At 38.4% G+C, this 27832-nt stretch overlaps 1 protein-coding gene across 5 annotated transcripts in view; it reads right to left on the bottom strand.

Moving 5' to 3' along the window:
* The window catches only part of lpp (LIM domain containing preferred translocation partner in lipoma), a 218183-nt gene that overhangs the window by 91511 nt on the left and 98840 nt on the right, over positions 1–27832 (bottom strand). For all 5 annotated transcript variants that reach the window (XM_053636665.1, XM_053636663.1, XM_053636667.1 and 2 more), the window contains 2 exons: positions 12567–12673; positions 68–190 (listed from right to left, as the gene is read on the bottom strand). In XM_053636665.1, the coding sequence (XP_053492640.1) occupies positions 68–190; positions 12567–12673 (230 nt within the window). The remainder of the gene's footprint in view (positions 1–67; positions 191–12566; positions 12674–27832) is intronic.

Genomic DNA, 27832 nt, shown 5'->3' on the forward strand with positions numbered 1-27832 from the left:
TTGAGCAGCACTATGCAGGGACTGGGTTCTGCCTCACTTAAAAAGACGCTCTGGGTACACGCGTTACCTGTGGGGTGCGACTCTTATACGGTGAGCTGCTCTCCAGATCGTTCAAAATACTGGTCAAAGAGTCGATCTCAGCATCCAGGCTGGAGCGTCTCTCCTCGAGGGTCTTCTCCGGTCCTTTGATCTATAACAAATGCACAGCACATGTTAAACAAAAAAACAAATACGTGGGAAAGTTTACCAATTTAACCTGTGAGTAAAGTCGCAGAATAGGACTAGAAAATTCCACTGCAAAAACTGAGATCAAGACATTTATTTTGAAGCACGTAGACTCGTGTTATATTTTTACGTCGTACGGATCAGCAGTACGTTTCTGCCGGGTGTAATTTTAGAGAAACTCTAAAGATTTAGATCCATAATGAGCAAGCTAGAGGTGACAGTGGCTTGCTTTAATACAGATGTGTGACAAGCAAGAGTAGGAAAAAAGCAAAGCAAAAACAATCAATCATTCTCAGGTCAAAGTTACAAATTAAAAAAAAAATAAATAAAAATGAATAACGGAGTAATGGATAGATTTTTAAACCTTTTTTTTTTTTAAAACTGTCCCTGTTTACTGTGTGTAGTGAGTGTCATGTGACAAAATATATGCAATAATGATGTATGGATGTATGCTTTTAATTTTGTATATATATATATATTTTAACTTTTGTATATTTCTAGGATCATCTGGAACAATTATGACAATAAAAGCATCCCACTCTATTATGTTTGATAGAAGGTAAAGAAATTAATAAATGAATTATGAGGCTTGAGCTTTATTAAGGAAACCTAAAAATGATTGCCTTGATATAGATGATTCCACTGATTTATTTTTTTCAGAAAAACAAATAAATAAATAAAGAGTTAATGTATGCATTCAGACTGTATATCTTAAATGGATGTTCAAACTGCAGTGATGATATGAAAATCAATTAATCTTTATAAATAAAAAGCAGTACCTTGTTACCATCACTACTACTATGCTACATGTGGTCCAAATTGATTCACTAGGATAACAAGGATACATGGTATGAAAGCATGCTGGAAATCATTATGGCTTCTAAATAACAACACGAGAAGAGAAGTGGGTCAGCTGAAGCGTGTGGATAAGCAATAGATCTACAATTTCTGACTGTTGCCCTTTGCACATGAGCGAGATGAGTGAAAGACATCACAGTGTTCTGTGACAGTGTGACAATTAGTACATTTACATGGACAACAATATTCCGATATTAACCCGATACTAGGATTGGGAAACTAGCATGTAAACAGCGATTATTGATGATCTTAATCCGGCTAAAGTCATAATCGAAGTAAACACAAGTTGAATTAAGACATGTGGAGTATTCCTGTTTTAGTCGCATTATCAACGTGCATTATAGACATGTAAACTCCTTAATCACACTATTAACGTCATGTGAGAGTTTTCACCGCATTTTGCGACAGGACACGTACACACACGGCAGTGCTCAACCGTTTGACGGCAAACAGGAGAGCACATCTGTGTCCGAACCCACGTACTTACCCACTATATTGTTGGTGAGATACACGTATTAGGTTAAGTATGCAGTTTGGGACGCAGCCCATGGCTTCAAGCGGTCATCTATTTGCATGTACAGCATGAAATTGAATTTTGAATTGAATCAAATGAAATTTAATTTCGTGAAATTAAAAATAAAAAACACCCAAAATTGTATACGGTACCACAACAAAGACAAACTGTATGTCGATACGTGAAATTCTGGAGGGAACGTCGGACGGCATGGTGTGGGGACGTAAAGACGTGTGCGGTTAATCGATCTATGTTATATAACATGTAAAATGGGAACTAAAGGAATATTCTAAAAGCGACTCATGTAAACACCTTAATCACAATATTGTCTTATTCAGAATAAGGTCAATAATTAGATTACTGCTGCCAATGTAAACGTGGTCAGTGAGAGTGTGGGGGACAGATGTTGACAGCATTCTCTTTTCATCTCAAAGAAACACCTGTGCTCCTTTTCAAGCCCTGCTTTTTGTGGACAGGGCGTCATTTCTAACCCTTACACTGCACTTCTTGTACACAAGGAGCTCTTTTCAAAGCCTCTAACTTTATTGTCATAATAGAAGAAAAGAGGCGAGAAGAGAAGAGGAAAGGAGACAAGAAGAGGAAAAAAAGAGAAGAGAAAAAGAGAAGAAGAGAGAAGAAGAGAAGAGAAAAGAAGAGGAAAGATGGAGAAGAGGAAAGAAGGAGAAGATGAGAGAAGAAGAGAAGAGAAGAGGAAAGAAGAGAAGAGAAAAGAAGGAGAAGAGAAGAGAAGAGAGAATCAGGGCAGAAGGTAAACAAAACCCTGCTCTAAAGACAGCATCCTAAATAAACACGCTCTGCTTTAACAGCCGTAACAAGTGCTGAAAAGCTGCGTCTAAACAGGAAAATGAAACAAAACTTGCAACTGAAAATCAGATATAGAAAGGAAAGGAAAAGAAAGGACAGGAAAGATGTGCACAATATACTGAAAGTACAAAAATACCCAGCATCCCACTGCACGTATATCCAATTATAACATCAGACTACATTCAGTGTGTGTCAGCAGTCAGAATGAAGCGACACTGTTTAGAGGCATATAATAAAAAAGACTCTGGCTCCTCTCATCTGGAGGTATGTTCCTATGGAAACTGAGGTGTGATTCATACTTACACTGCTAACAGGTCAATAATGACCAATTTGTGAGATATTTAAGAGGATAGTTGCAGAAAAGAGGTTCGTAATTTAATCGAGAATCCTGTTCTCCAGCACAGAGCATGCTTAAGTGCTATGCGAATTACATAATTAACACAAGGCAGGAATCAGCTTCGTAAAAGCAGAAGGGTCAAAATGTCAGCTCAGAATAATAAAAGAAATGACAGAACAGACTATGCAAGTCAGCTAGGAAGCTGAAGCTGAACATAAAAAGTGCAGAGTGGAGAGATTCTCAGTGCAGAGTTAAGAAAGGAGAATGTTCGCGATGAGACTCCACAGCCGGTATTTGCATGCGCACGCACATCTACTGTGCATGAAGTTACAGGAAAACAATAGAATCTGGGTTGTGGTGGTGTTTGCTTATTAAAATTTGCCTCTGCACTTTGACCTCTTCCTCTTGTTAGTTCTGCTTAGACACAAAAATAAGTCAACATCCCTTTTTTCCCTCCCATTCAAGAAGCACATGGAGAACTGGAACAAGGGAAAGCTGTGGCTTATGTGGCCAAGCACTCTACTGCAAAAAGAAAAAAAAATGCACATGTGCGAGTTTGCGTGTGAAAAACGACTTGTATTTGCAAAAAAAAAAAAGATTCAAATGAATTAATTTCCCTTTTGTGTTCTGTAGTGGGGTTTTTTTTTTTAAATCCAGTATAAAGAAATAGAGAATAATTAACACACTTGAACAGATTAGCTGTATGCTTAGAAGGTGAACCAACAAGGTAGATTCCTCAAGATAAGATGTTAGATTTGCACATCCCAAAAACACATTATGCCTAATTTTCAGCTTTGCTTCATTATATATTCTCACCTGGAGACAGTAGTTTTCTGCCTAAGAACTGCTGCTGTTAATCATAAAGACTGTCCTGTGCTCATCCCAGAAATCTTATTCACAATCGATCGACTCATCCATCCATCCATTTTCCGTACTGCTTATCCTACACAGGGACACACAGGGGAGCCTGGAGTCTATCCCAGGGAACTCTGAGCTGGGATAGGGTGGGGGACACCCTGGACAGGGTGCCAACCCATCGCAGGGCACAACTGCACACACATTCACACACTACGGTCAATTTGGAAATGCCAGTCAGCCTACATCCTGCATGTCTTTGGACTGGAGGAAGAAACCAGAGTACCCGGAGGAAACCCACGAAGCACGGCGAGAACATATAAACTCCACGCTCACAGGACACCCCCAACGATGGAGGTGCGAGGCAAACGTGCTAACAACTATAGTCTCATTCATAATAGTATTTTATAGTATAGAATTGTACAAGAGCAATCGCCGTCACCCAGAAGACGACTGAGACTGGTTCCTCTTAATGTTTCTTCCTCCTGTCGTGTCAGGGAGTCTTGCCTCATTATGGATCGAAATCTACACCTGGATTTCTCAGACAGGAACAGAACACGCTGTACTGTACTGTACTCAGAATGGTCTCTTGACAAAACACAGTGTACAGTCAGTAAGGGTACCCCTCCAAAGTGAAGCTATACTATATCCTCCCCAATAAAAGAACAGCATGGATGGGTGTTGCTAATAAACTAGAAACTCAGAATCCTTCAGCATTTCTCCCATATTTGACTTTTACACATATTCACAATTTAGTTAGACTGTGTTTTACCAAACTGACTTACAAGTGATGCAGAATACAATCCGAGTGAAGGTTAAGAGCTGAACCATGCCCCTTCAGCAGTACTACCATTTGAACTGACAACCTTCCACGCTTTATCACACTTTAACCGCAAGGCTTCTAGGCTTTTTTTTTTTTATTAACAACCTGTCTCATTAGTGCGGCATCTCAAGAATGAGTGGTTGAATGTTTGTAGGAATTGTATGGCGTTATCATTGTAACCAGCAGATGAACTTATTCGATTTTGGAATTGCTCCAAATACGGTAAAGCAAGGTCAAATGCATGAAATAGTTTTGCTTCAATAGCTTCCTTCCTGTTTAATCAGAGAGAGATGTTTCTTACATGGCCCGTTCTTGGTGATGAAGGTATCCCCTTCACAAGTTCTAGTAAGTAAGTAAGTACATTTTATTTATATAGCACATTTAAACACAGCAAAGCTGACCAAAGTGCTGAACAGAGTAACAAAAAGCAAAATAGAAAACAGAATAAAACCAAATAGAGCCAGACAATAAACAATAGTTAAAAAATTTGATTAAAACGCCTGGGAGAAGAGATACGCTTTCAGCCACTTTTTAAAAATGATAATAGTAGGTGCAAGGCAGATATCCAGTGGCAATTGAATCCATAAACGAGGGGCAGAGACTGAAAAAGATCTATCCCCTTTAGTTTTTAAACGGGATCGAGGGACATACAAAAGAAAACTATCAGAAGATCTTAAAAATCTGCTAGATCAGAGGTTCTCAACCTTTTGTAAATAAAGCCCCCCCCAAGCCTCCCCTATCATGTGGCATGCCATATATATATATAATATATACATATATACACACACACACACACATATATACACACACACCCCTAATCTATAATTTGTTTTTGATAGAGTTGTGTTTTTAATTACTTTTCAAAACTTTGATGATTTTTTAAAAATAACTTATGACTTCTATAAAACTATATTATGGACAGGTATGGATAATAAATGAACGAAAAGGTTTCTAAACACTAGAACTACTTTGAACAAGAGAACTAGGCTGTAATAACGTGGACTATTTTACATTTAAAAAATGTTGCATTCCATTTGTCATGTGTTCTAAAGACTTGGGACGAAGGGCGTGTCTCGTTATCCATGACATTGTTAAGTCCCCGGCTTTCAGCCACTCACTGAACAGAGCAGACGCAGAGAGAGGTTTGAGTGCAGAGGGAAAGCAAGACCTCACACCTGCAGGACAGTACTGGTGACATTTGGAAAGTTGCTAATGTTTGACCAAAAAGTTGCTAGGTTTGTCGTTAGGTGTTTTTTTGTTGTTGTTTTTTTTGCAAAAAAAAAAAACAACAAGTCGCTAAAGGGGTCTGAAAAGTTGCTTAGTTGGGAACACTGGTCTGCACTGATAGCTATATAAAAGGCAGCTAAGCTCAGTCTCTCCCCAGCAAAAAGAAAATACAGAGGGAGAGGAAACGCGGGGTTTTTCATTTATGCACATTCTATTTGAAAAGCAATAAAATATACCGAGGACCCAAATGAAAACAATTTGCACCCCCCTTCTGATCTCTCCACGCCCCCTGGTTGAGAACCACTGTGCTAGATGAATGTGGTGCAAGAAGATCTTTGAGATAAGAAGGAGCTTGATCATTAAGAGTTTTAAAGACAAACAACAGAATCTTAAACTGGATCCTAAAATGGACCAGGAGCCGATGGAGCGGTGCTAAAATTGGGGTGACATGATCATATTCCTGACATGATCATATTTGGAGACGAGCAATTTCAAGTTCTACTTGTTTGTATATTCATAGCTGCTTGGTAGACAAGTATGTTCAACAACCTACTAATTTACTGTCTTTCGCCCAACAAAAATTTGCACTTGGTATGCAGCTTTGTTTAAACACAATGCACTTCATGGCGGTGCGGCACACCTCAATTTTGTAATTACATCCTGCAAGACACTTTTTTGAATACCACTGCCTGCTGCACTACACACATCGACCAAGATGGGATCTGACTGATGCAACCAAGCATAATTAAGTAATGCAAAGCTGACATTTAACTCACCTGTTAACACAACACATAGCCACATCAAAGTTAAACACACAAAGAGAAATTAAAAAAAGCTAGCCGGACTCGAATATGTTTTACGTGCAATGCTAGGAGAGAACACCACATGGCATAGCTGAATGACATTTTGTCGAGGGAGCAAATGTTTAGTCTATATTACAGCACTTAACTAGCTTGTTAGTTTTCCATACTTACATACATTACTTTCGCTACCATTTTTTCACCTAGTCAAGGCCCTGATTACACGAGTGCGTTTTCATTTTTGAAACTTTCGCTACGGTTACGCCTGTCCTCTACGTTACTCCGGTGTTTACGACCCTCAAAAACGGAGACTTTTGGAAACGCTGAAGACCCCTTTTTAGTTTGAAAACTCCGGGCCCGCGTTTCAGTGTAAACAGACCAAAACGAAGGCATGGCCTTGCCCACATTCGCTCCCTGATTGGGTCTTCTGGATCATTGCGTATCCTTCCCTGATTCGTCAAGCCCCTACCATATGAACGTTACGCTACCTTGATCATATATGCAATAATACGGAGAGTGAACCGCAAGTTTTGCTGGCTTTGTCGTCATTCTTAGCAGCCATTTTGCAGTTAAATTCTGTATTTTATAAAACTGAAGATGCCTACATGCGCAAGAGGCAAGCTATGATTAGAGCGATCGGCAACAAATCTCATTTCAAGCGGCGTAAGCCCTACATGGAATGCCAGTTTGTTGTGCTTGCTGGTAACTAGCAACCAACTTCCTGTTTGTACTTGTATGCGCATACCCAGTGTGAAGGAATGGTCATGTGACGTGTATTCGGTCGTGTTGTGTGGAAGGAGATCATTTCTGAAACTCAGCGGAAACGCCAGTGTGGATGAGGATCGTTTTCATTTTAAAACGAAAACGCTCTAGTGTAAACAGGGCCTAAGGTTTCCAAGCAACCAGAACATGTGACATTACTAATGAATTTATGATTTTAGGAATTTATGACCCATGGGAGGACTTTTAAAAGGTTTCCACAGCCTCATGCTATCATGTTTCACGCAAAATGGACACAACAATTTGTAAAAACACAGATGCAAAAATGAATACATAAATAACACCAGAGACCGCTTTATCAAATCATGACATGGTGCTCGCTCAGGGTGTGCTTACACATTTACTGCTGCCTTCATATTCAGCATGCAAATGCGAGGAGAACATTTTAAACTAAAAAAAATTTTTTTTAAAAGAAATGCTCAAGTTAGACATTAAACTCAGGGTTGTTGGATTAATTCAGCAGCATTCATCCAACAAAATCACTCTCACTTATTAGAATTCCTGCAACTGGTGTGCGAGCTGGAGTTTTAAAATGCTTGTGATCCGAGCTGTGTCTCTGCTATCAGCAGTTTCAGTTCATGCCTTTAATGAAGCAGAGAGAGGCAACAAACAAGACAATTAACCATGAAGTGGTTGTGTTTACTGGCAAACACAAACCATGATAAACGATTAGAAATTTAATATGCTGTAAAATAACCCAGTTACAACAGCTGCAAACAGCATTACAGACATTAGATAAAGGGAAATACAATAAAGCCATGTAGATATGAAAGTGAGCGAGTAGGGAGTGTGTGTAAAGGCAGCTGCTGTGCAACTCTGTAATCACTTTGCAAAATTAATTAGCCTAGAATTTCCTTTATTGACGATGTTAAAAATTTGTTTCATTTTGAAAGAAAGTGAAAATTGAACTTTATATATATACACATACAGGCTGGGAACCTGATTTGTTTTAATAACACTTTCATGGTATCAACAGAATTGCTGATTGATTCAGTCAGTTCTGTTGACTACATTTCTTCTTATTAATATACACCAGAGATGCACTGATGTATCAGCCAATAATCGGTATCGGCCGATAGCCCATAGCGGGAAAAATAGCTTTTATCTGCCGATACCGATTATTGTTATTATTACCGATTATATAGTTTAAAAACATCCGATGATCAGGGCCGATTATATCCTGTCAATCAAAAGAGGGCGGGAAAACACATTGATTTCGTGCTGTGTGTAAAGATGATGTCTCTTGTGTGGAATGATGACAAAACTGCAGTTTGTAATCTCTGTAATCACTGCACTACTAAAATTTCACACCGGAAGTGAGCAGCAGTGAAGCGGGAGTTTCAGCATCAGGTCTAAATTTTGCCGTGCTGCCCGAGCTGAATTAAAGGGCCAGTACACTGTTGAAAGATTTAAATGAAGACGAGTTGACAAAAAAGTATATACTGCACAGAAAAATATATTTGTGGCGTAGTATATTTCATATCCAGTTAATGTTAATATATAAAAAAGTTTATATTATGTGTTACCAGTTTGATGTCAATGATGGAGTAGAAATGCTTGTGTTTGTGGTGGGTGAATGTGAGACTAACAGGAGGTTTTTTACAACTCAGTCAATGTTAATATGAATTAATTACATTCAATAAATTAAGAAATCTTACTTTAATCTTCAGAATTTAGTTCATGTGTTAATGTTTATTAGAGTAATGTGTTTTCTGTTTCTGAGTCCAGTTACTGTGAAACAACTTGTTGAAATGGAGAGAATAAAGTTTTTATTTACATCTCTTTCAGAATTATGGAATTAATTATTATTCATTTAAAAGAAGGCATAAAAGGCAGAACTATTGGTATCGGTTTCGGCCGATATCACTCTGAATAATCGGTTATCGGTAGAAAAATTTAGTATCAGTGCTTCTCTAATATATACGTCATTTAGGCTTTTTTTTTAAATTTTTACTTATTATTAATGTACGTCATTTAAGCCTCTCTCTTTTTGTTGGTTTTTATTTTGTCCACTGTCATGTGTACAGAGTCTGTAAATGCTTTTTCTGCTTCGATTGATGATGTGATGGCACAGGAACATCGCAGACAGTTTGATATCTGATTACAAACTGAATTTATTAGGGTCTATCCATTTCACTATGGCATGTAACTAGCCAATACCCTGATCAAATCATGAGAAAACTCAATTTGGTCATTTCTGGCTGAATTCAGCCACACACAGACATGTGATGGGTTTTCCCAGGCCACCGTGTCATAAACAAATTCTGGCACATATACGGTATGTAGATACACATACACTGATCAGCCATCACAATGAAACTACTGACAAGTGAAGTGAATCACATTGATTATCTTGTTACAATGGTACCTGTCAAGGGGTGGGATATATTATATCCGTGAGTCCCCTTATCTGGATCTGCGTGCTATAAAACCATATGTGAAGCCCACTGTAAAAAACCTGGGTGTTGTTATGGACAGTGACTTTAAACTGGATAAACAGATTAATTTAGTAATAAAATCTAGCTTTTTTCCAGTTGAGGAAATTATCCAAAGTCAAGTATTTTCTGTCATTTAATGATTTTGAAAGGGTTATGCATGTTTTTATCTCGACCTGCCTTGACTACTGTAATGGCCTTTATGTAAGTATTAGCCAAGCCTCCCTAACACGTTTGCAGATGGTACAGAATGCTGCTGCTCATCTGTTAACAGGAACGTGCAAGCGAGAACATATTACACCAGTATTGGCTTCCCTTCACTGGCTTCCTGTTCATTTTAGAATTGATTTTAAGATTTTAGTTTTACGTATTTAAATCATTAAATGGACTCGCACCAAGATATCTGTCTGATGTAATACAGCCACATGCTCCATCAAGAGCACTTAGGTGCGCTGAACATTTACTTTTGGCCATCCCTCGAGCAAGGATGAAAAGCAGGAGTGGCCGTGCTTTTGCAGTTGCAGCCCCAAACTTTTGGAATAATTTGCCTCTACATGTTAGGCAGGCCCAGACACTTTCTGCTTTTAAATCTAGTCTTTTAACTCAGTTTTATTCTTTGGCGTTTAACTCAGTACAAGTTTTATGTTTTGTTGTTTTTAAAAGTGCTCTAGAAATGAACTCTGAGTTTGAGTTCGATATATTAGGCAGTAGGTGAACCGTCAGGTCACAAAGTTGATGTGATGAAAGCAGGACAAATGGGCAAGTGTAAAGATCTGAGCCAAATTGTGATGGCTAGACGACTGGGTCATGGCATCTCCAAAATGGCAGGTCTTGTAGGGTGTTCCCGGGATGCGGTGGTTAGTACCAACCAAAACTGGTCCAAGGAAGTACAACCAGAGAACCGGTGACAGGTGCACCAAGTACACCCCTTCATATCAACAGTATTCCCTAACACACCTACACAATATTAGGCAGGTGGTATTAATGTTATGGCTGATTGGTGTCCTGTTTAGGCCATTTTATATTTTGTGTTTAAATGTGTTCAGATAGATTAATGATTTATAATCCCACTATCAGGTGTCACCCAGAGGAGACTTCCCTTTTGAATCCTGTTCCTCTCGAGGTTTCTTCCTTATGTCTTCTCAGAGGTTTTTTTTCTTGCCACTGTCTTCTCTGGCTTGCTGGTTACGGATCTAAATCTAAACCTGGAATTCTCTAAATCAATGTCTAATGGTAAATGCACTATACAATTAAAATTGAATTTAATAATTTAAAAAAAAATACAGTTATTAGTAGATCAGCTAAAGTTCTTCTTTCCCTGACTACACAGCCAAGACAGCCCGGGCCCGGGCCGCATTTAACGAGGTTCGGCGTCAACTTCGTGGTATTGAGGGAGCTTGCTATGGAATACTTCACCCAGGTCGGCTTCGCATTACATATAACGGTGTTCAGAAGGACTTTATTTCAGCGGAGGAAGCAGGAGACTACGTTAAACTCTTGATATTGGGGTGAACTGCATCACCTATATAGTGGAGTTTTTTTCACTTTTATTCTTTTTTTGCACTCCAGCTCTACAGAATTCAGATTCTTATTGAAGATATTGTCGGTGCATTACTTCGTCTAGATTTTGTGGACTCACTCCTCTTAAATTTACTTCTGTATTAATGTGCTTCTCTGTTTTGATGCTCTGACCGGGTTAGAGTTTATTTCATTTTATTAATGTTGTTTCCTCATCTTTACGTGCTACACTGTGTTATATTATTTGTTACAAGTATTTTAAAGGTAAGGACATTATATTTGTTAAAGTGCGCAGACTAGTTATCAGATTTGAAGTCAGTGGGGGACTTTTCTCTTACTGGAATTTTTTTTTTGTTTAGGTAATTTAGTTGGTTAGTTCGGCTTACTCTTTGAATTGTTTTCACATTGTGGACAACTCTTGGTGGGAAACACTGCTGTCTCCCTTTGTTTTATGGAGACTTTGGGTGTGTTGGGGGGGAGGGGGGGTCCCACTCCGGCTGGGACAGGCACGCCTTTAAGATTTATTTGTTGGAACGTAAGAGGTAATCCTGTCAAGAGATCTAAGGTTTTTACATATTTTCAACGTCTTCCACTCGAACTTTAATTTGAAAGTAGGAGGGGTCGCTATTTTAATTGACAAAAGGTTACAGTTTTCGTCCACTAACGTTATCGCTGATGCGAACGGTAGATATATTATAGTTGCTGGTACTCTAATGCAAAGACAGGTAATGTATACGCTCCTAACTTAGATTATTTATTTATTTATTTATGAAATTTTTATTTTATTTTATTTATTTATTTATTTATTTGTTTGTTTGTTTTTTATATAAATGGCATCCCTTTATTGTACACTTTATGGAGTTACAGACACTTCCCTCTTAAATTTTTGTACCTGTTCTTGGGTTTTATAATATTTATATAACCAGCGACAGTTACTGAGTAGCCATGATGAGCCGGGGGGGTGTTTGTTTTTGTTTTTTTTCTTCTTCTCAATGAAATATTTGGGAAAGGGAAGGGAGGAGAGAAGAGAAAAGGTAAATGAATCACATGAAAATGAATCACATGTAAATGAATCACATGAAAATGAATCACATGAATATGAATCATATGAAAATGAATAAATAAATTAAAACAAAGTTCTTCTTAAAGGTTTACACTGGGGGAAGTGACTGAGGTGAGCCAATAGGTGTCAGTCTTCACTATAGCCTCGGTGCCACTACAAAGAGGTCGTATGAATCTGCATCTGATAAGGAACAAGGCCATAAGCCCGTTGCAGCAACATTATAAATGGTTTAGAAAGATACAAAGATCATGGAGGATGTTGGATCTTACTAGCTCACGTGTGTGTAGGTGTCCAGTACAGTCTCACCTGAAATCCAAAGGCGCTCTCATCCATCAGTGGAGGTGGAGGGAGGGATGAAGAAGATGGCAATCCGCTGGTGTCCACTACAGGGGGAGGTGGTGGAGGGTAATCACCTGTAGATTTCAGAAAACAAATTCCAAAATTAAACAGCTGGAAAAACGTTATAAACCATGTAAGCGATATACGTTCAGGAAAAACATAAGAATGAACCATTAAAGCAGCCTTGCATGCACCACAGTGTCTGAAAAAGAATCCTGCATTACAACAGGGGGATGGAATACTTCAAGATTACATTTTGATCTGTAACAGGCAGAGACATTACATGTCCTTATAAAACTGGTGCGTGTGTGTGTGTGTGTGTGTGTGTGTATGTGTATCAGATTTTGGACTCATATTCTTCCTTAAAGTTTCACACACACCCGTATCATTGTGATAATTTGATTAACCAAATGACCCTAAGCACTGATAAGCAGGTATTTACTAAGATTGAACAAGTAAACTGTGTGTCCAAATCTAGTTAAAACACTGTGTTTGTCCAGCCAGGAGCACGGCAACATGCCAAACGCAGAATTCTAAAGTCCAGTGCTAATCCCTGGATTGGGTTGCTCTAGAGGTTTCAGGCTGAAGGAAGATCCTGCCACTAAACTAGATCCTTCTTGGCTGTACTCCCAGTTCCATTCTAGAGTGAATGGCTTGAGCATGTACTTCTAGTGACCAAACCATAATAGTACTTTGCAAATGAATGGCTATAAGACCAAACAGGAATTAGTTGCCATGTTCTGTCTCTGATGAAACTTGTCCAAAAAAATCCTTTTCCTGCTTGTTATTTTGGGCCTTGTATTTGGTTTTATTATAGTCTAATTAACGTCACTGATGTAGTTTATCAAAATCTAATGAGAAAATTAAAGAGCTGTGGTCATGCAATAGCTAAATAAAACCATTACCCAGTAAAATCTGTACTGATAAATTAGACACAAGTTCATGGCATTTCGCTCAGTATGTTGAAGCTTCCATGCAGAAGGAGGTTTATGTAAAACCTTCATGGCCTCCAGTTACTACTACTCAGCAAGACTTCTTAAGTGGTCATGAACTGGAAAGAAAATCAGTAAAAGTCTCTGTGCCAACCTTTATTCTTCCTCTTCTATACTCTTGCTAGCTCTCTCTCTTCCCTCCTTCACTTGGCCTAATGAGATACCTTTGGGCACTGGAGCAGAATGAGGATGCCAAGGTTCTTCTAAACGGCCCACAAATATTTAACGTTGCAAATGTTTTAGAGAGCATTTTTCTAAATGGAACAGCCAGAGATATATCAGTGGGAAGAGCAAGGATTCAGGCAATGGAGTTTTGTGGTCTTCGCTCATAAAGCAAAACCACTTCTGTAGCTCTTAGACTTCCTATACAGGAGCTCAGTTTGAGTCAAATGCTAAGTCTTAAATCCAAAATGCTAAGAGCAGAACGTTGGTCTCATTCAACACCTATAGTGAAAGGCTTGCCTCACCTATACATCTAATTATACACTGTCTCTCAATGAGCTCACCAACATGCTAAACCGGTACTAAAGAAAGAAACTGCCCGAGAGCTTACAATGACATTATTGTTACAATGAAAGCCATCTTAAAGCTGTGAGAATCTAAACCAGTGGTATTTTCCTAGAAGCCATGTTGCTATGCACTGGTTTCAAGTGACCTTCAGCAGTGCTTGTGCAAACTGTGATAGTGGAATTTCTTCAAAAATCAAGCATTTCTCAGATTGAGGTCATGGCTCAGGCTTTTCAGGAAAGTGTATTGTGTCTCTCCAAATAAAATATGGACCAGTCTGTTTTAATGAAGAGTTTCTGTTACTAGTCAAATTAAATTTATTTATAAAGCACATTTCATGACAACAGCAGTTGATCCAAAGTGTTGCACAAAAGATAAAAATTCATCACTTTAAATAATATTATAACACAAAGAATTCAAAAAAGATTTCAAAATAGCTAAAGATGCGGACCTCACGTGAAAAGGGAGTTTGGGACCAACCACAGAAAAGGCTTGATCACACTTAGTCTTAGTACAACAACGAGGGACAGATTAAAAAAAAAAAAAAGTTGATTACATGATCTCAATGCTCTAATAGGAGAGTAAAGGTGAAGAAGGTCAATGATGTACTGTGGAGCCGAACCAGAAAGAGCGTTGTATGTATAAATTTGAATTTTAACATAAATTCTAAACTTGACATTAAGCCCGTGAAGATAGGATCTTACCTGACAGAATCTGTGCTTTCTGTATCATTCTCAGCAAACCCCTTCAAAACAGTTGTGTGTGAAAATCTGAGTACACACCAAGAGTCAACTATCATGCTAAGTCACCTCAACCACTCACTGCACCCATTCGAATGGCATGACCAACAGATAGTCACTTATTGTGTCCTTGTGTTCGCAAGGTTGATTTTCCCATCGTAAACCAGCATACAGAATGTACACATATGAAACCAACCTTCAAGGTTCTAAAGCTTGTGGCCAGAAAAGTGTACAAAACACATCAGATACTCCATCGGAGTCCAAGACTTCTAGAAATGTTTGAAATGTACAATTTTTGAGATTTTAGTGGTGGACTTTATATAGTGGCGCTCTGTGTTTATAATGTAATTCGAAGATTACAAACAAACAATATATTTTGAGCATATAAATAGAATTTCAGGGTGGCATGGTAGCACAGGTAACTCTGAAGCCTCACAGCTCAAGTTCTTGTTTGAGTGGAGTTTCACATGTTCTTCCAGTAACTCAGTGGGTTGCCTCCAAGTTCTCCAGTTCCCTCCCGTATCTCAAAAACATGCTGCTAGGTGAACTGGCTAGGAATTTCAAGATGTCTAGGAATAAACTTCAGAATGTAATGCAGTACATACTGTAGATTTGGTCTTCTTTAAAAAAAACAAAACAAAACAAAACAAAAAAAAAACTGAAAATTAAGACTTTGGCAAACTTTTACCATGTGAAATATATTTCTAACCTTATGATAGTAGCTGAACAATACTTAAAGGAACAAATGGCAAAAATCTGATAGATAGAAAGTCTGAAAGCACAGCGTACTGTTCTCTAAACAGACAGTGACTGGAAATCGGTATGACATTTGCATCTTCAGGCACTGTGAACGCTGTTTCAGTGAAAAAAATATATAAATATAGAAATTAACAGACTGTCAGCTCATTCTTGCTTGAAGAGATAGCACACTGGTTCCTGTAATGTCTATACGGTGTCTTGTGGTTGGATTGGACTATTATTAGTCACAAAAACATGTCTTTTCTGATTTCCCACCACAGCATCCAGATCTTAGACTGGAGTGGTGTTTGCTGGTCTTAGCCTAGGCTTTAGAAGCCGCAATGGGAGATTAGATAGGCCGTGTGCCATGAATACGAGCCGTTCCATTTGTGCTGACTGGAGAGCCTGAACACTGTGCTCTCACTGATGAAGAGAAGCAGCAGGAACACTTACTTTATGTCACACATTATCACTTGCTCTTTATTGAGTTATTATGCACAAGTGGCTGCTTTGTGTGTACTGCATTCTAATCAGCAATTAAAGTTATTTGAGAGCACCATAAAAGGTTTAATTTGTAATTGGGAACATAACTATTATTAAGGAGCTGATTCAAAATGCTGTGGAGAGTTTGGTAGGATATTACCGCTCATGAACCAAACTTCCTGCAGACTTGAGCACACATTTCAGACAATTTCACCTGTCGTTTTGACCTACCACCTGTTGTCCAAATCCTATGTCATTAGTCTTTATATAAATACTTGTTTTTTACTGCTTGGGGCAATTTTCTAAGCCAGTATATGAAATGCTGGGTTGATGTGGAAGCACATATTTCATAAGATATCCAGAGTTGGATTGAAGAATTAGAAAAATATCTCTCATCATTGATCTAGAAGCATTAAATATGAAGATATAAATTGTGTTTCTCTTTTGCTGAACAATCCGAAAAAAGTACAAAGTACAAAAACCAATTAAGCAAACATATAAATATACCAAGTGATGTAAACAAACTTACAGTCTGTCAAGGACGGTCAGAGTGTGATAATGACCAGTGGGAAATTCCCAGAACCTTATCCCTGTGGGAAAAGCCTCCATACACACCATGTAGCTACCATAATCACTCCCCACATCCTCACTACCTTCCACAACAGATTGGTAAATAAACACTATTCTTAATTAGCTGTAAAAGACAGCGTGGCCGATTCATTGCATCATGCCGCTACAAACAGCAGTACACTGACTTTCTCCTAGAAGGGTACAGGAGCTGAAAAAACTGGCGTGTATGGATTTGAGTGGAATTCCACAGGGACAACAGAGGGAAGTTTGAAGTATCAGACATGAAGGGAGATTAAACTATTGCGAGGGAGTGAAAAGAGTGGAAAGGTGATGAATTCAAACAGCTATTCTCAGCAGGAAGATCTTCAAAAAGAGTCACTGAGAAGTGCTTAGCAGAATTGCTAACACACTGCCAGAGAAAGAAAAAGTAAGGCCTTTGATGAAATAGTGTATATAGTCGTGGGAAAAAGAAAGTACACTCTCCTGCAATTCTATGTTTTTATTCATCACCACCTAAATAACAATTGTGTGGTCCTCACCAACTTCTATAAACAAGCACATAACCTCAGGTGATGAGAAAAATAAAACAACAGATTTTCATTCCCCCCCCCAACATTACCAACATTCAGAAACCAGGTGGGGGGGAAAAAAATAAGTACGCCCTTCCTACTTCCACAATAATTAAGAACATAATTAGCAGCCAAGTGTTACTAATGAAATGCACAAGATTAGTTAATCATCAAAAAGTGTGAATACCACTCTAAAAGCAGAACTTTTGGTGGTGTGGTGTTCTGGAGCTCTCAGGTGAGAAGATGCCAAGAAGAAATGGCGTCATGACCTCAGAGAACCAACTGTTGCTGCTCATCATTCTGGGAAGGGTTACTGTATAAGACCATCTCCAAACAATTTGAAATGCACCATTCAACAGTGAGAAGGATTGCTTACAAATGGAAGGCCTTTAAGACAGTCGTCAATTTTAGAAGGAGTGGGTGTCCCAGCAAATTCAGTTCAAGGTCAGACCTTCTAATGCTCGAAGATATAAAGAAAAACCCAAGAGCTACATCATGTGACCTACAGGCCTCTGTAAGCACATTTAATGTTTATGTTTATGACAACACAATCAGAAAAAGATTGAACGAGTATGGTAGCGTGGCTAGGAAAAATTTCCCTTCTCTCCAAAAATAATATGGACCATGACTTAATGATATCCTTTGGACTGATAAGACCAAGGTGGAGTTGATTGGTCATCATGCATCACAAACACCTCATAACAACTTCAAGCATGGTGGAGGGGTGATGATTTGGGCTTGTTTTGCAGCCCCAGAACCTAAAAAGCTTGCAGTCGCTGAGACACAGATGAACTCCATTGTATACTAGAACATTCTTGAGAGAAATGTGCGGCCATCTATCCAGCAGCTTACGCTGGGCTGAAATTGGGTCATGCAACAGAACAATGATCCCAAGCAGGCCAGTAAATCGACATCTGAATGGCTAAAGAAGAAAAAAAAAATCAAGGTATTGGAATGGCCAAGTCAAAGTCCAGACCTCAACCCCAGTGAGTAAACCCATTGTTCTACTTCTTAGGGAAAAATGACTATATATTGAAATCATTTTTCATATTGTCACCTGGGATTATTTGTTTGTTTACAGAAATTGGTGAGGACCACATAATATGATAATGACGCCCTGATCAATAAAAACATAGAATTGAATGAGGGTGTACTTTCTTTTCCCCATGACTGTATATCTACGTGGGAATAGCACTGGCCACACATTTATGCTATATAAGCATTACTTGCATTCCTAAACATGCCTTAAAATGTGTGTATGCATAAAATTGGCACATACTTATTTAGCAACATTAGCTAAGCCAACCAGCAAACAGGGGGTGCTTTTCATTTCTTATTTGTGCATCCTTGTTTCCTTTACTTGCATCTTAGCTCCACCCCCTCGCAAGGATGAGATGCGAGGAGAGAGGAACCGAAGCAAGTCAATTGGAATATCCTCGCTCTCTCAAATGTCACTTCAAAGTGACGTCAATTAACGATGACTGTGCTCAGCTGGATTACCTCACTGAGCTTCAGGGATCCGCCGTTATACTTATTTTTTACATGTGCCATTATGTCGTCGGAGCTTGGTCAATAACAACATTCTTAATAAAGCAAAATGTACGGATAGTATGCGAAATGTCTGGGTTATTCAACAATGAATTAATGAACAATACATAATTGATCACAAGCTTCGCATATCCAAACATGCAAGGATCAGTTAATTGTCATCATATTATTATTTAATTATATTTCACACAAAATTCCATCACATCCTCAAAGGACTTTTTGCTTGAGATTGTGGCAGATGTGAAGGAGGAGGGGAATTTATACATGTGTCAGGTTTTTTTTTGTCAAGAAACAATCCTCGTGCCAAGCTCCTCTGGAAGCTTCCTCTTCTCCTCGCGGTACAATCAGAGAATTGATATGTCCTTCAAGGGTCGATCGATTTCCGGGTCACGGGTTGGAGGACGGAGGAGCAAGGACCCAAGGAAGCATCAATTTGAGTATTGAGAAGCACCCAGGGTGTATCTTAGCAACAAGCTAGCCAGCAGGCAAAAACATGTAGCTTAGCAACAAGCTAACCTGCTAATGTTAATGATAAATCTAATGTTGATGATTACCTTCTCAAAACAGTGATTAGTATGGTCAGTGTTATAGATTTGACAGTGTTATAGATTTGACTGTGTTTGTATATTAACTCAGCTTAAGCCGATACTGCTATAAACTAATTTAAAAGTAGAGAAGGGGAACTTTACACTATATAGTGTGAGCAGCCAAGTTGATTTTTACGTCACTCCGTAAACAGGGAAGGTACTGGTAGTTGAGAAGACTACCCCAAGTTTGAGTACTTGAAATTGCAAGTTCCTGCAGCTATTACTGGTTGTAGTTGAAGTAGATGCAACTAATAGCTTTTATAGAGTTCCAGATGCCACGTCCATGGGCCACAGAGTGACTTATATTTTCTGTGCCTTTGTCTGGCCACAAGATTCAGGACTTTGAAAGGTTTTGCAAGATATAGTCAGTAGATTAAACAAAGTTCCTGTCTTAAAAAAAGAATCCTGTCTTTTTAAATTTTGTCTGAGGCAGTTAGTGGTGAGTAAATGAAATCTTTTGTTATGGGAAAATGCCTGTGGTTGACCATCTGCCATGTCAAACAAATTGCCTCTTTCTGTGAAAGCAGGTGGTTCTTGGCCTTGTGTATTAATGTAACGTACCAGACTCTCTAGCAAATGCTAGAAGTCTGGCTTGCATGAAAGTTATGCAAATTCGGTATCGGACTAATGTTGCCATCTGTATAGTAAGCTTTGAAAACGGTTACCTCTCCAGCAGTAGTTTTTCAACCAACTAAGTTCTTCAACCAACTGTTAATATTTCTCTTGGAGATGGCACTAATTTACAGGGTTCAGATTAAATTAAGATATTTAAAACACCCTAAGGTGTCAAGGTGTCTTAAGTCCAAGTCTTATATCATGTAATTAAAAGTTAAAATTTTACTCAATTATACTGTGTAAAACAGTAGTCAATGTCGCTAGTAAGCCAGGTAACTATTAGCAGGACTGCAGTAACTGCAATACTTAGCATTATGCTACTACTACTTTTTCATGAAACCATGGGTTGAGCATTCACACATTTTCCATAGTGAACACATTGCTGCTAAATGAAATGAAAACAATTACATAAAAAGTTCAATAAATAGAGTGCAAAAATATTCAACTCCAACACTTCGATAGAAAGAGCAGTGGATGTTTAGTCGGTTAAAGGTCACAGTAGTTTATAATTTATAAACTAGCAGCTAATCTCACTAGCATGCTAGCTAACCCTAAGCTATTATACTGTGCAAACCAGCATCCAAGATCCTTAGTGTGCTAGCTATCCAAGATCATTTGGCTAACTATTATGTCATAAAACGTGGTTAGCGTCATTATTTTGAGATGCATTTATTTATATGACAGTAAACTTGTATTCTCAAATCTGATCAGTAGTTGTTTAATTTTCTAACAGCAGCTCTGACAATAATTCCAGCTGTAATACAAATGACATGTTTATATTAAATGCAGGGTTTAATTTCTACAGAAACATCTAATTCACAGTAAATTGAATCTAAGTCTAATATCAAAAAACGTGTATTATTAACAAATCAAATCATGTAATCGTTGATATGGTGATGTGTTCTGTAAGGAGAGGCTTATTTAATATTTATGGAAGGAGTCTCCAGTGTCAGGGCTTGGTAACAGTCAGGACGGAGAAATTGATAACACGATAAACTACATTTTTGGTCTTGTTAACTTTAAGAGACAGAATAACAAGAGAGTCTGGTGAGGGTTTGCATGACTGTTTACAGCTGTTATAATCTAAGTGATAAAGGAACTTGCCTCACGAACATTCCAAAACATTCAATATAAACAGTTAAAAAAGCATGATGTGTCATTCTTTAATACGTTAAAATAGAAATCAATGGAAAACTGTTGCAGAGAGGGAGTGCTGTTGGGAAAATAACCAATCTTGGATCGGTAACAGTAACTCTGCTGCATCCCACCACACGCTCGTTCATTATTTTCCTATAACAGCATGACCCAAAGTGTTTAATTCCTTACTTAGCACGCTGTCTGGGGTAATATGATCCAAAAAGAAAAAAAAACTTTCCAACCTGCCATTTCAGTCTACCACCATTACATGTAGGTACACAACATGGCTAAACCGTGGTGGATGAGGGTGAAGGACCGCAGTAATGGGCACCATGTTGCGTTATAAAGCCTACATGCTGAGTTCAGCAGAGTGTAATGCAACAGCCGAAAATAAAATAGAGGAATGTCGGGCGGGCGAGAATGAGGGGCTGCTGAGTGAAGAGGAATGCTAGCTAATAAAAAACAGGTCAGAGAGTGAACCAGGGGGCCTTAAGTTCAAGTGAGGATACAGGGGGGGGAAATAAGCGTTGGATGCGTCAACATTGTTTTCAGTAAATATATTTCCAATGAGGTGATTTACATGAAATTTTCACCAGACTTTGGTATTAACTCAAGAAATCCACACATAAAGAAATCCAAACATTAAAGTACATTAATGAAGTTATGTGTAATAAAGAGGAATGACGCAGGAAAAAAAAAAGCATTGAACAAAAGTATGAGGTCCCAGTAACAAAATGTTTAGACAAAACGAATTAACATGTATGAAGTGATATTGAAGAAATGTATAGTACCATGGAATATAAAGTAGGAGATGTGATAGCTGATACAAAATGCTCCCAGCTGAATAATAAATAAGCAAATAAATAACAGAGCATTAGGTTGATCGGCAAATGAGACGGGCGTTAGGAAAAAATTCCTATGGTGGTTGTTCAACTAAGATTAAATGCACATTCGTTTGATTTTTAGCACTATGGACAATAACAGTGATGCTCTTCTAGTGGTGCTGATCTGAATAAGGTGTTTTACTGATGAGGTCGGCCAACAGTAGCACAGATAACAACTCATGCTGCCACACAGATTCCTGAGGACCTCTATAGATCTGCAGCCACAGTGACAATGCCTGAATAATATGTTTACCAAAACAATTCACTCCTTAACCCCTGTGCTGTATTTATGCCAATGTGGAATTTTTAGTATTCACTGTTAAAATGTAACGGGCCATTCAAATCTTTATAAAGCTCCAAAGTGGCGCAATAGACACAAGCACTTGCTGTAGCACCCAGAGACTGTGAGGTCAAATCATGAAGATGCCACAGTGACCCGTGGCTGGGAATCCAAGAGAGCAAAATCGGCCGTGGGGCAGATAGGATAAGGCTTTCCTCCGAGTATGTTATATCACCCAGTGACACAGCAGTTCAAAAAGATGTGGTTGGCTGGTTTCACGTGTCTCAGAGGAAGCATGTGTTAGCCTTTACCCTCACTGGTTGGTAGCTGTTGAATGATAGCCACTAGTCCACTGAGACTAAAAAAAATCTTTCTAAAGCATCTTTATTATTATTATTATTATTATTATTATTACTACCTGTAGTTTCATTACACCTTTTAAAAGAACCCAAATTCTTTGTTGTTTTTACAAGATTTACACTTCTCTTATTTTTTTATTTTTGGGGGGGAATTTATGGTGTATAAACTTCATTTACCTGAAGTTACACCACTCGTCTTTCGGGAAAATAAGCACAATGTGGCATAATCATGAGTTCCAGAGAGTAGAAACGAAAATCAAAGCAACTAGGACAGGACAATATGTAAAAATAATTACAACTGAGCCGATTAACACACACACACACACACACACACACACACACACACACACACACACACACACACACACACACAGGTTCAAATTACAACGGTCTAATCTGACTGAAGATGATTTAGTTAATGATTTAGTTCCATATTTTTTAATAACTTAATATGTCATAAATAAATGCATTATTATAACATACCCTACATCTTGTTTTATTTTTCTTTCTCGTATTTATGACTTGAAGAAATGTATTTGCCTGCATCCTTCACTAATACATTTGTAGCCTATACCAATCATGAGTATTTGTGGAAAGCTGCTGCTAGTTTTCTCATTTGTAGAACACATAAACGTGAGTAAAATGTAAATATTTGCCTGATATTAGCCTAAATCACAAGCTGTTTAACAAGGCCTGTTTACAGTAGTTTCCAAAATGAGTGATCACCGTTTATCAAGGGTGAGCGCTGATTATTGATTATTGTTTACACATTGCTGATATACGATTATATTGTCTATCGGCAAGCACTAAAAGCAACATTTCATTTGCAAACCTAACAAATTCCCATTCCCTCTCCCATTCAATAAGCCGAGTGGCAAAATATACTCGTAACGGTGTGCGTGTTCTAAATGTATTTGCATGTTACTGCGGAAATAAACGAGAAACGCAGTGAGGGGGATCTCTGAGATCTGACAGGAACACCGCAGCCATAGAAAATTTGAATAAAATAACTAAAAGAAACAACAACAACACCAGTTTGCATTTGATGTGTTCAGATTGCATTGGTCTGGACTAAGTTATTAAGCCTTATGTCAGTCAGATGAAAGAAATCATCTGAGTTCCTGAGTTTGTGTAAATTTATGGAGAAGGTGACTCACTAATGTGAACCTCAATTGATATTCTTCAAATTATATCACTGACGTGTTACTGAAATGATAAACACATAGTGGGGGAAATAAGCACTGAACGCATCAGTAAATATTTTTCCAGTGAGGCTATTCACATGAAATTTTCACCAGACATCAGTATTAACTCAAGAAATCCGCACATATAAAGAATTCACAACATTAAAGTCCATAAATAAAGTTGTGTGTAATAAAGTGGAATGACAGGAAAAAATATATTAGGGTAAACTAAGAAGATATACTAATAAGACTAGCGATTCAGTCACAATAAAAGAATGAACAGACAGTGTGTGTCGACAGTAGCTGACTCGCTGCAATTGCTGAGCTGCATTATTGGAATATTTATCAACATATGAAGCCAATTTCGTGAACCTTTAGTTCAGTTTGGGCTTTTAAAAATCATTTACACACAACTTTATGAAAAGCTTGATAAATGAGGCCTAACGTGTGACGAGCACTGTGTTTGACAGAATGTGTTAGAGTATAATTTGCTCATTGTAATTTAGTCTGTTTTTGTTTCAATTTCTCATGCATTGTGAGTTTTGAATTTGTATTACTGGAATAATAACGGAAATGACAACAACAATTTATTAGAATTTTAAAAAAAAAGAAAAAATAGTGAAAGATTGTACCGGATGGACAGCTGCATATACGCATTTATCATCACACAGTATCTTATTACAGACGAGGCACAGGAAGGGTTGTGAAGTGTTTTGTCTGAAATGCCTTTTTATCTAAATTGGCAGAGCATGCCTGGGGTTTCTATAGGAACGGTGAGATTCTCATCGCTGGGTTTCCTGTCATCTCCCCACAGTGACATGCGCGAGTGTGACAGTGACATAACAACCGGTAGACAGTTAACTGATGACCAGCCAAGCGACGAGACAGAAAGAAAACACAAGACCGCAGAGAAAATACAAACTAGAAAGACAGGACAAGAAATGCATAAAGTCCCAAAAAGTTACCCCCCCCAAAAAAAAAAAAAATATATCATCTATTGCTTCATGTTAAGCACACAGTTTCATCAGGAAGCATTGACATTTCTTCACTACACTAACGCGTGGTTCCTGCCATATCTAATCCACACTTTTCCTGCTGCATAATGACAAGATAAAAACAATGAGAAGTAACTAGAAGTACCAGCAAAAAACGTCCGACTTAGTGATTTTAAACCACTTAGCACTTCCAAACTGGTCTGTATAATTGGAGCACACGTACAGCGCGTCCTCTTAGCAGAACTTTGCACAAACGTAACGACCGTGCGTTAAATCTGTTCGCTACTGGCTGCAGGCGAATGAACTCAATATTATGACATATTTCCAGAAGCAGACTGAGGACTGACCCTGTTTTTATGAAATGAATGTGTGACACACATCTTTAAGGCATGACAGCAGTCAATCTGCATCCACACAGAACACCAAAAAAAAAAAAAAAAAAAAAAAAAAAAGGGGGAAAAAAAAAGAAAAGAAAAGAAAAGAAAAAAAACCCAAGTGAAGCCTGAGTGATTTTACAGCTCAGAGCTGAGGAGGGAGACGGAAACATCACGAAGTAAAGTAAGCACTGGGTGAGATTTTTTAAACCCTTTTCATAAACCACCTACATATATTATGGAAATCAAAGTACGGTTCTGCGGCTTTTTTTTTTTTTTACGGCTTCTGAGAATACAGTTAACTCCAGAATTATTGGTACCCTTTAAGTGTAAAGCTAGAATGACTGTATAAAATAAACATTACATACAGTGATTCAAATATCCCAGTCAAACAAACGGAGAAACTATTTCGTTTTCCTTTAACTAAGATCATTATTAAAAAGATGCAAAAGGTCAGCTGCCGAATTATGTATTTTAGTTTTCTACTGTTACTGGGATTGAACATTTTTAAGATCATGTGAGGAGCGCTGTGCCTGAACTTCCTCAGCTGCAGCTGGAATACTGTGTTTTCGTCAAATGAGACCAAAATCAATCTTGTTCGGCTCTGAACGTATAATGAAAAGCAAAACAAGGACGACATACAATCAAAAGCCCCCAGAAACTCTGTAAAATCCACTGGTGGATCATTGAGAAGATTTTAGCTGAAAATCTGTCTGCTTCTGCCATGAGGTTAAGCCAAAGGTGGATCTTTTAACAAGATAATGATGTCAAACATACATCTGTATCAGTTTTCCACTTTCTAATGATTTGAAGAGCGAAGTTCGCATGCACAAGTCCAAGGCTATTATGGAGTTTGAAGTATTTTGTACAAAGGAGTGTCTACAAGTGTTCTTTAATCTTGTTAGACATTACAGGAAAAGGTTCGGTGCTCTTAGTTTCTCCAAAGAACATCTGATGTGTGAAATATTTTATAAAGAAGGTCAACAATCCTAGAGTTGTCTGCAAAACTAACGAAAGCATGCTTTAATACTTCTAACACGATGCGACAATATCTAACCTTCGAATTCCTCAGTACTTCAAAAGCAGGCTTTAGAGAACCTCCTTAACGCTACTTTATACGATGACGAGAAGCACTTCCAGGAGCCGCGTTAACCACAAAGCTCAAAAGACACACAAAAAGAAACTTACGAGTGGGACATATTCTGCTCAGATTTCAGCTCGGTGCTCAGAAACACACTGTGTGGGCAAATCGGTGACGTTTGGCTTCTGTGGCAGGTACATATGCTCGCCACTTTCTCATGTCCTTTACGAGAACTCAGCAGTTCCCCCACAATCACCCGGTATGAGAGAAACGAGAGACAGAGTGAGATCAAAGCTTGGCCCATCACACGTACTTAACTATGTCTTTGTGACCAAAATCACAAAAAGGCGCACAGAGACAGACCATCTTTCTCACGCTGATTTCATTCTCCTAGTTATTCATCAGGAAACCAAGTTTAAACACCATCTGTAAGTGAGTGGTTAAAATGAGACTTTACCTGAATGATGGGTTTTTCTTTCCTTCCCCCCCCACACAGCCATGATAATTAGCAATACAGTCTGAAAAAGCTGCTTATATTTGCAACCCAAGCAAAACCAGATTGTAATGGTGTTTGTTTGCACAAAATGAATTCAATTACACAGTAAAAATACTGCTTTTAACAGTTTACGGTAAAACACTCAAACGGATACGTCAAGCAAAAACAAAACTGACTGAAACGGAACTTTCCCCTTTGCTTCAAATGTAGCTGATCAGACCCAATCTGATTAATGTCCAATGTTTACTGCTGTTGTGTGCTGGAACTACTAGGCTAACAGCTTATAGCCGCCTATTTACCACTGAGTAAACTGCATTCCAAAGTCATAACACATTTACCTTTTGGCAGCCAATTTGGATTTAGCTTTAGTTGTATTATTTGTATTTATTTATTTATCTGAATCAAATGATCATTACTGATGTGAAAAGATTGGTAACGCTACCAACGAACCAAACTTAGCTGCTCCTTTTGGACAATCGTAAGTATAAGCTCAACTAACTGTAATTCACACACATACACAGAGCAGATCAACTACGTTGCCACACCCATGTGAGCTGTTGTTGATGGTTCCACGATGACAGACCTGAAAGTACAGAGAGCGCTAAACTACGCTTACAGCTTTCAGCCCTGGCCTGTATGAGCAGAGTGGGGTTGGATGTTCTCTGCTCTGTGAGGCAGATATGGTTCATTCTCTAAAAATGTGAAAAATGATTGATGGAAGCAGCTGCAAGCTGAGCCAAGTAAAAGCTCATATTAACATTCGTCGACAACATCTTTGGGTACGTTTCAAGAACACTACAGTAAAGATGGGACAGGGTCATGGTGGATCCCGGGAACGCTGGGCAACCAGAGAACCTGGAGGGGAGGTAACCCACATGGACACGGGTAGAATGTGCCAAACTCCCCATAAACAGTAACCTGAGATCAGGAGAGAACTGGGGACCCTGAAACTACTCGCTGCAACTACAGTAAAACTCCAGTGCAACTACATTAATTCATCATTTTCTTCATATTTTGCGAATGTGTACATTTCTCCCTTGCGAGTCCAGTTGAAAACATGTAAGATGGGTGGAGAAGGGGACGGGGCCTCCAGG

The sequence above is a fragment of the Ictalurus furcatus genome, chromosome 11 (assembly GCF_023375685.1).
Source record: "Ictalurus furcatus strain D&B chromosome 11, Billie_1.0, whole genome shotgun sequence".
Classification (NCBI taxonomy): domain Eukaryota; kingdom Metazoa; phylum Chordata; class Actinopteri; order Siluriformes; family Ictaluridae; genus Ictalurus; species Ictalurus furcatus.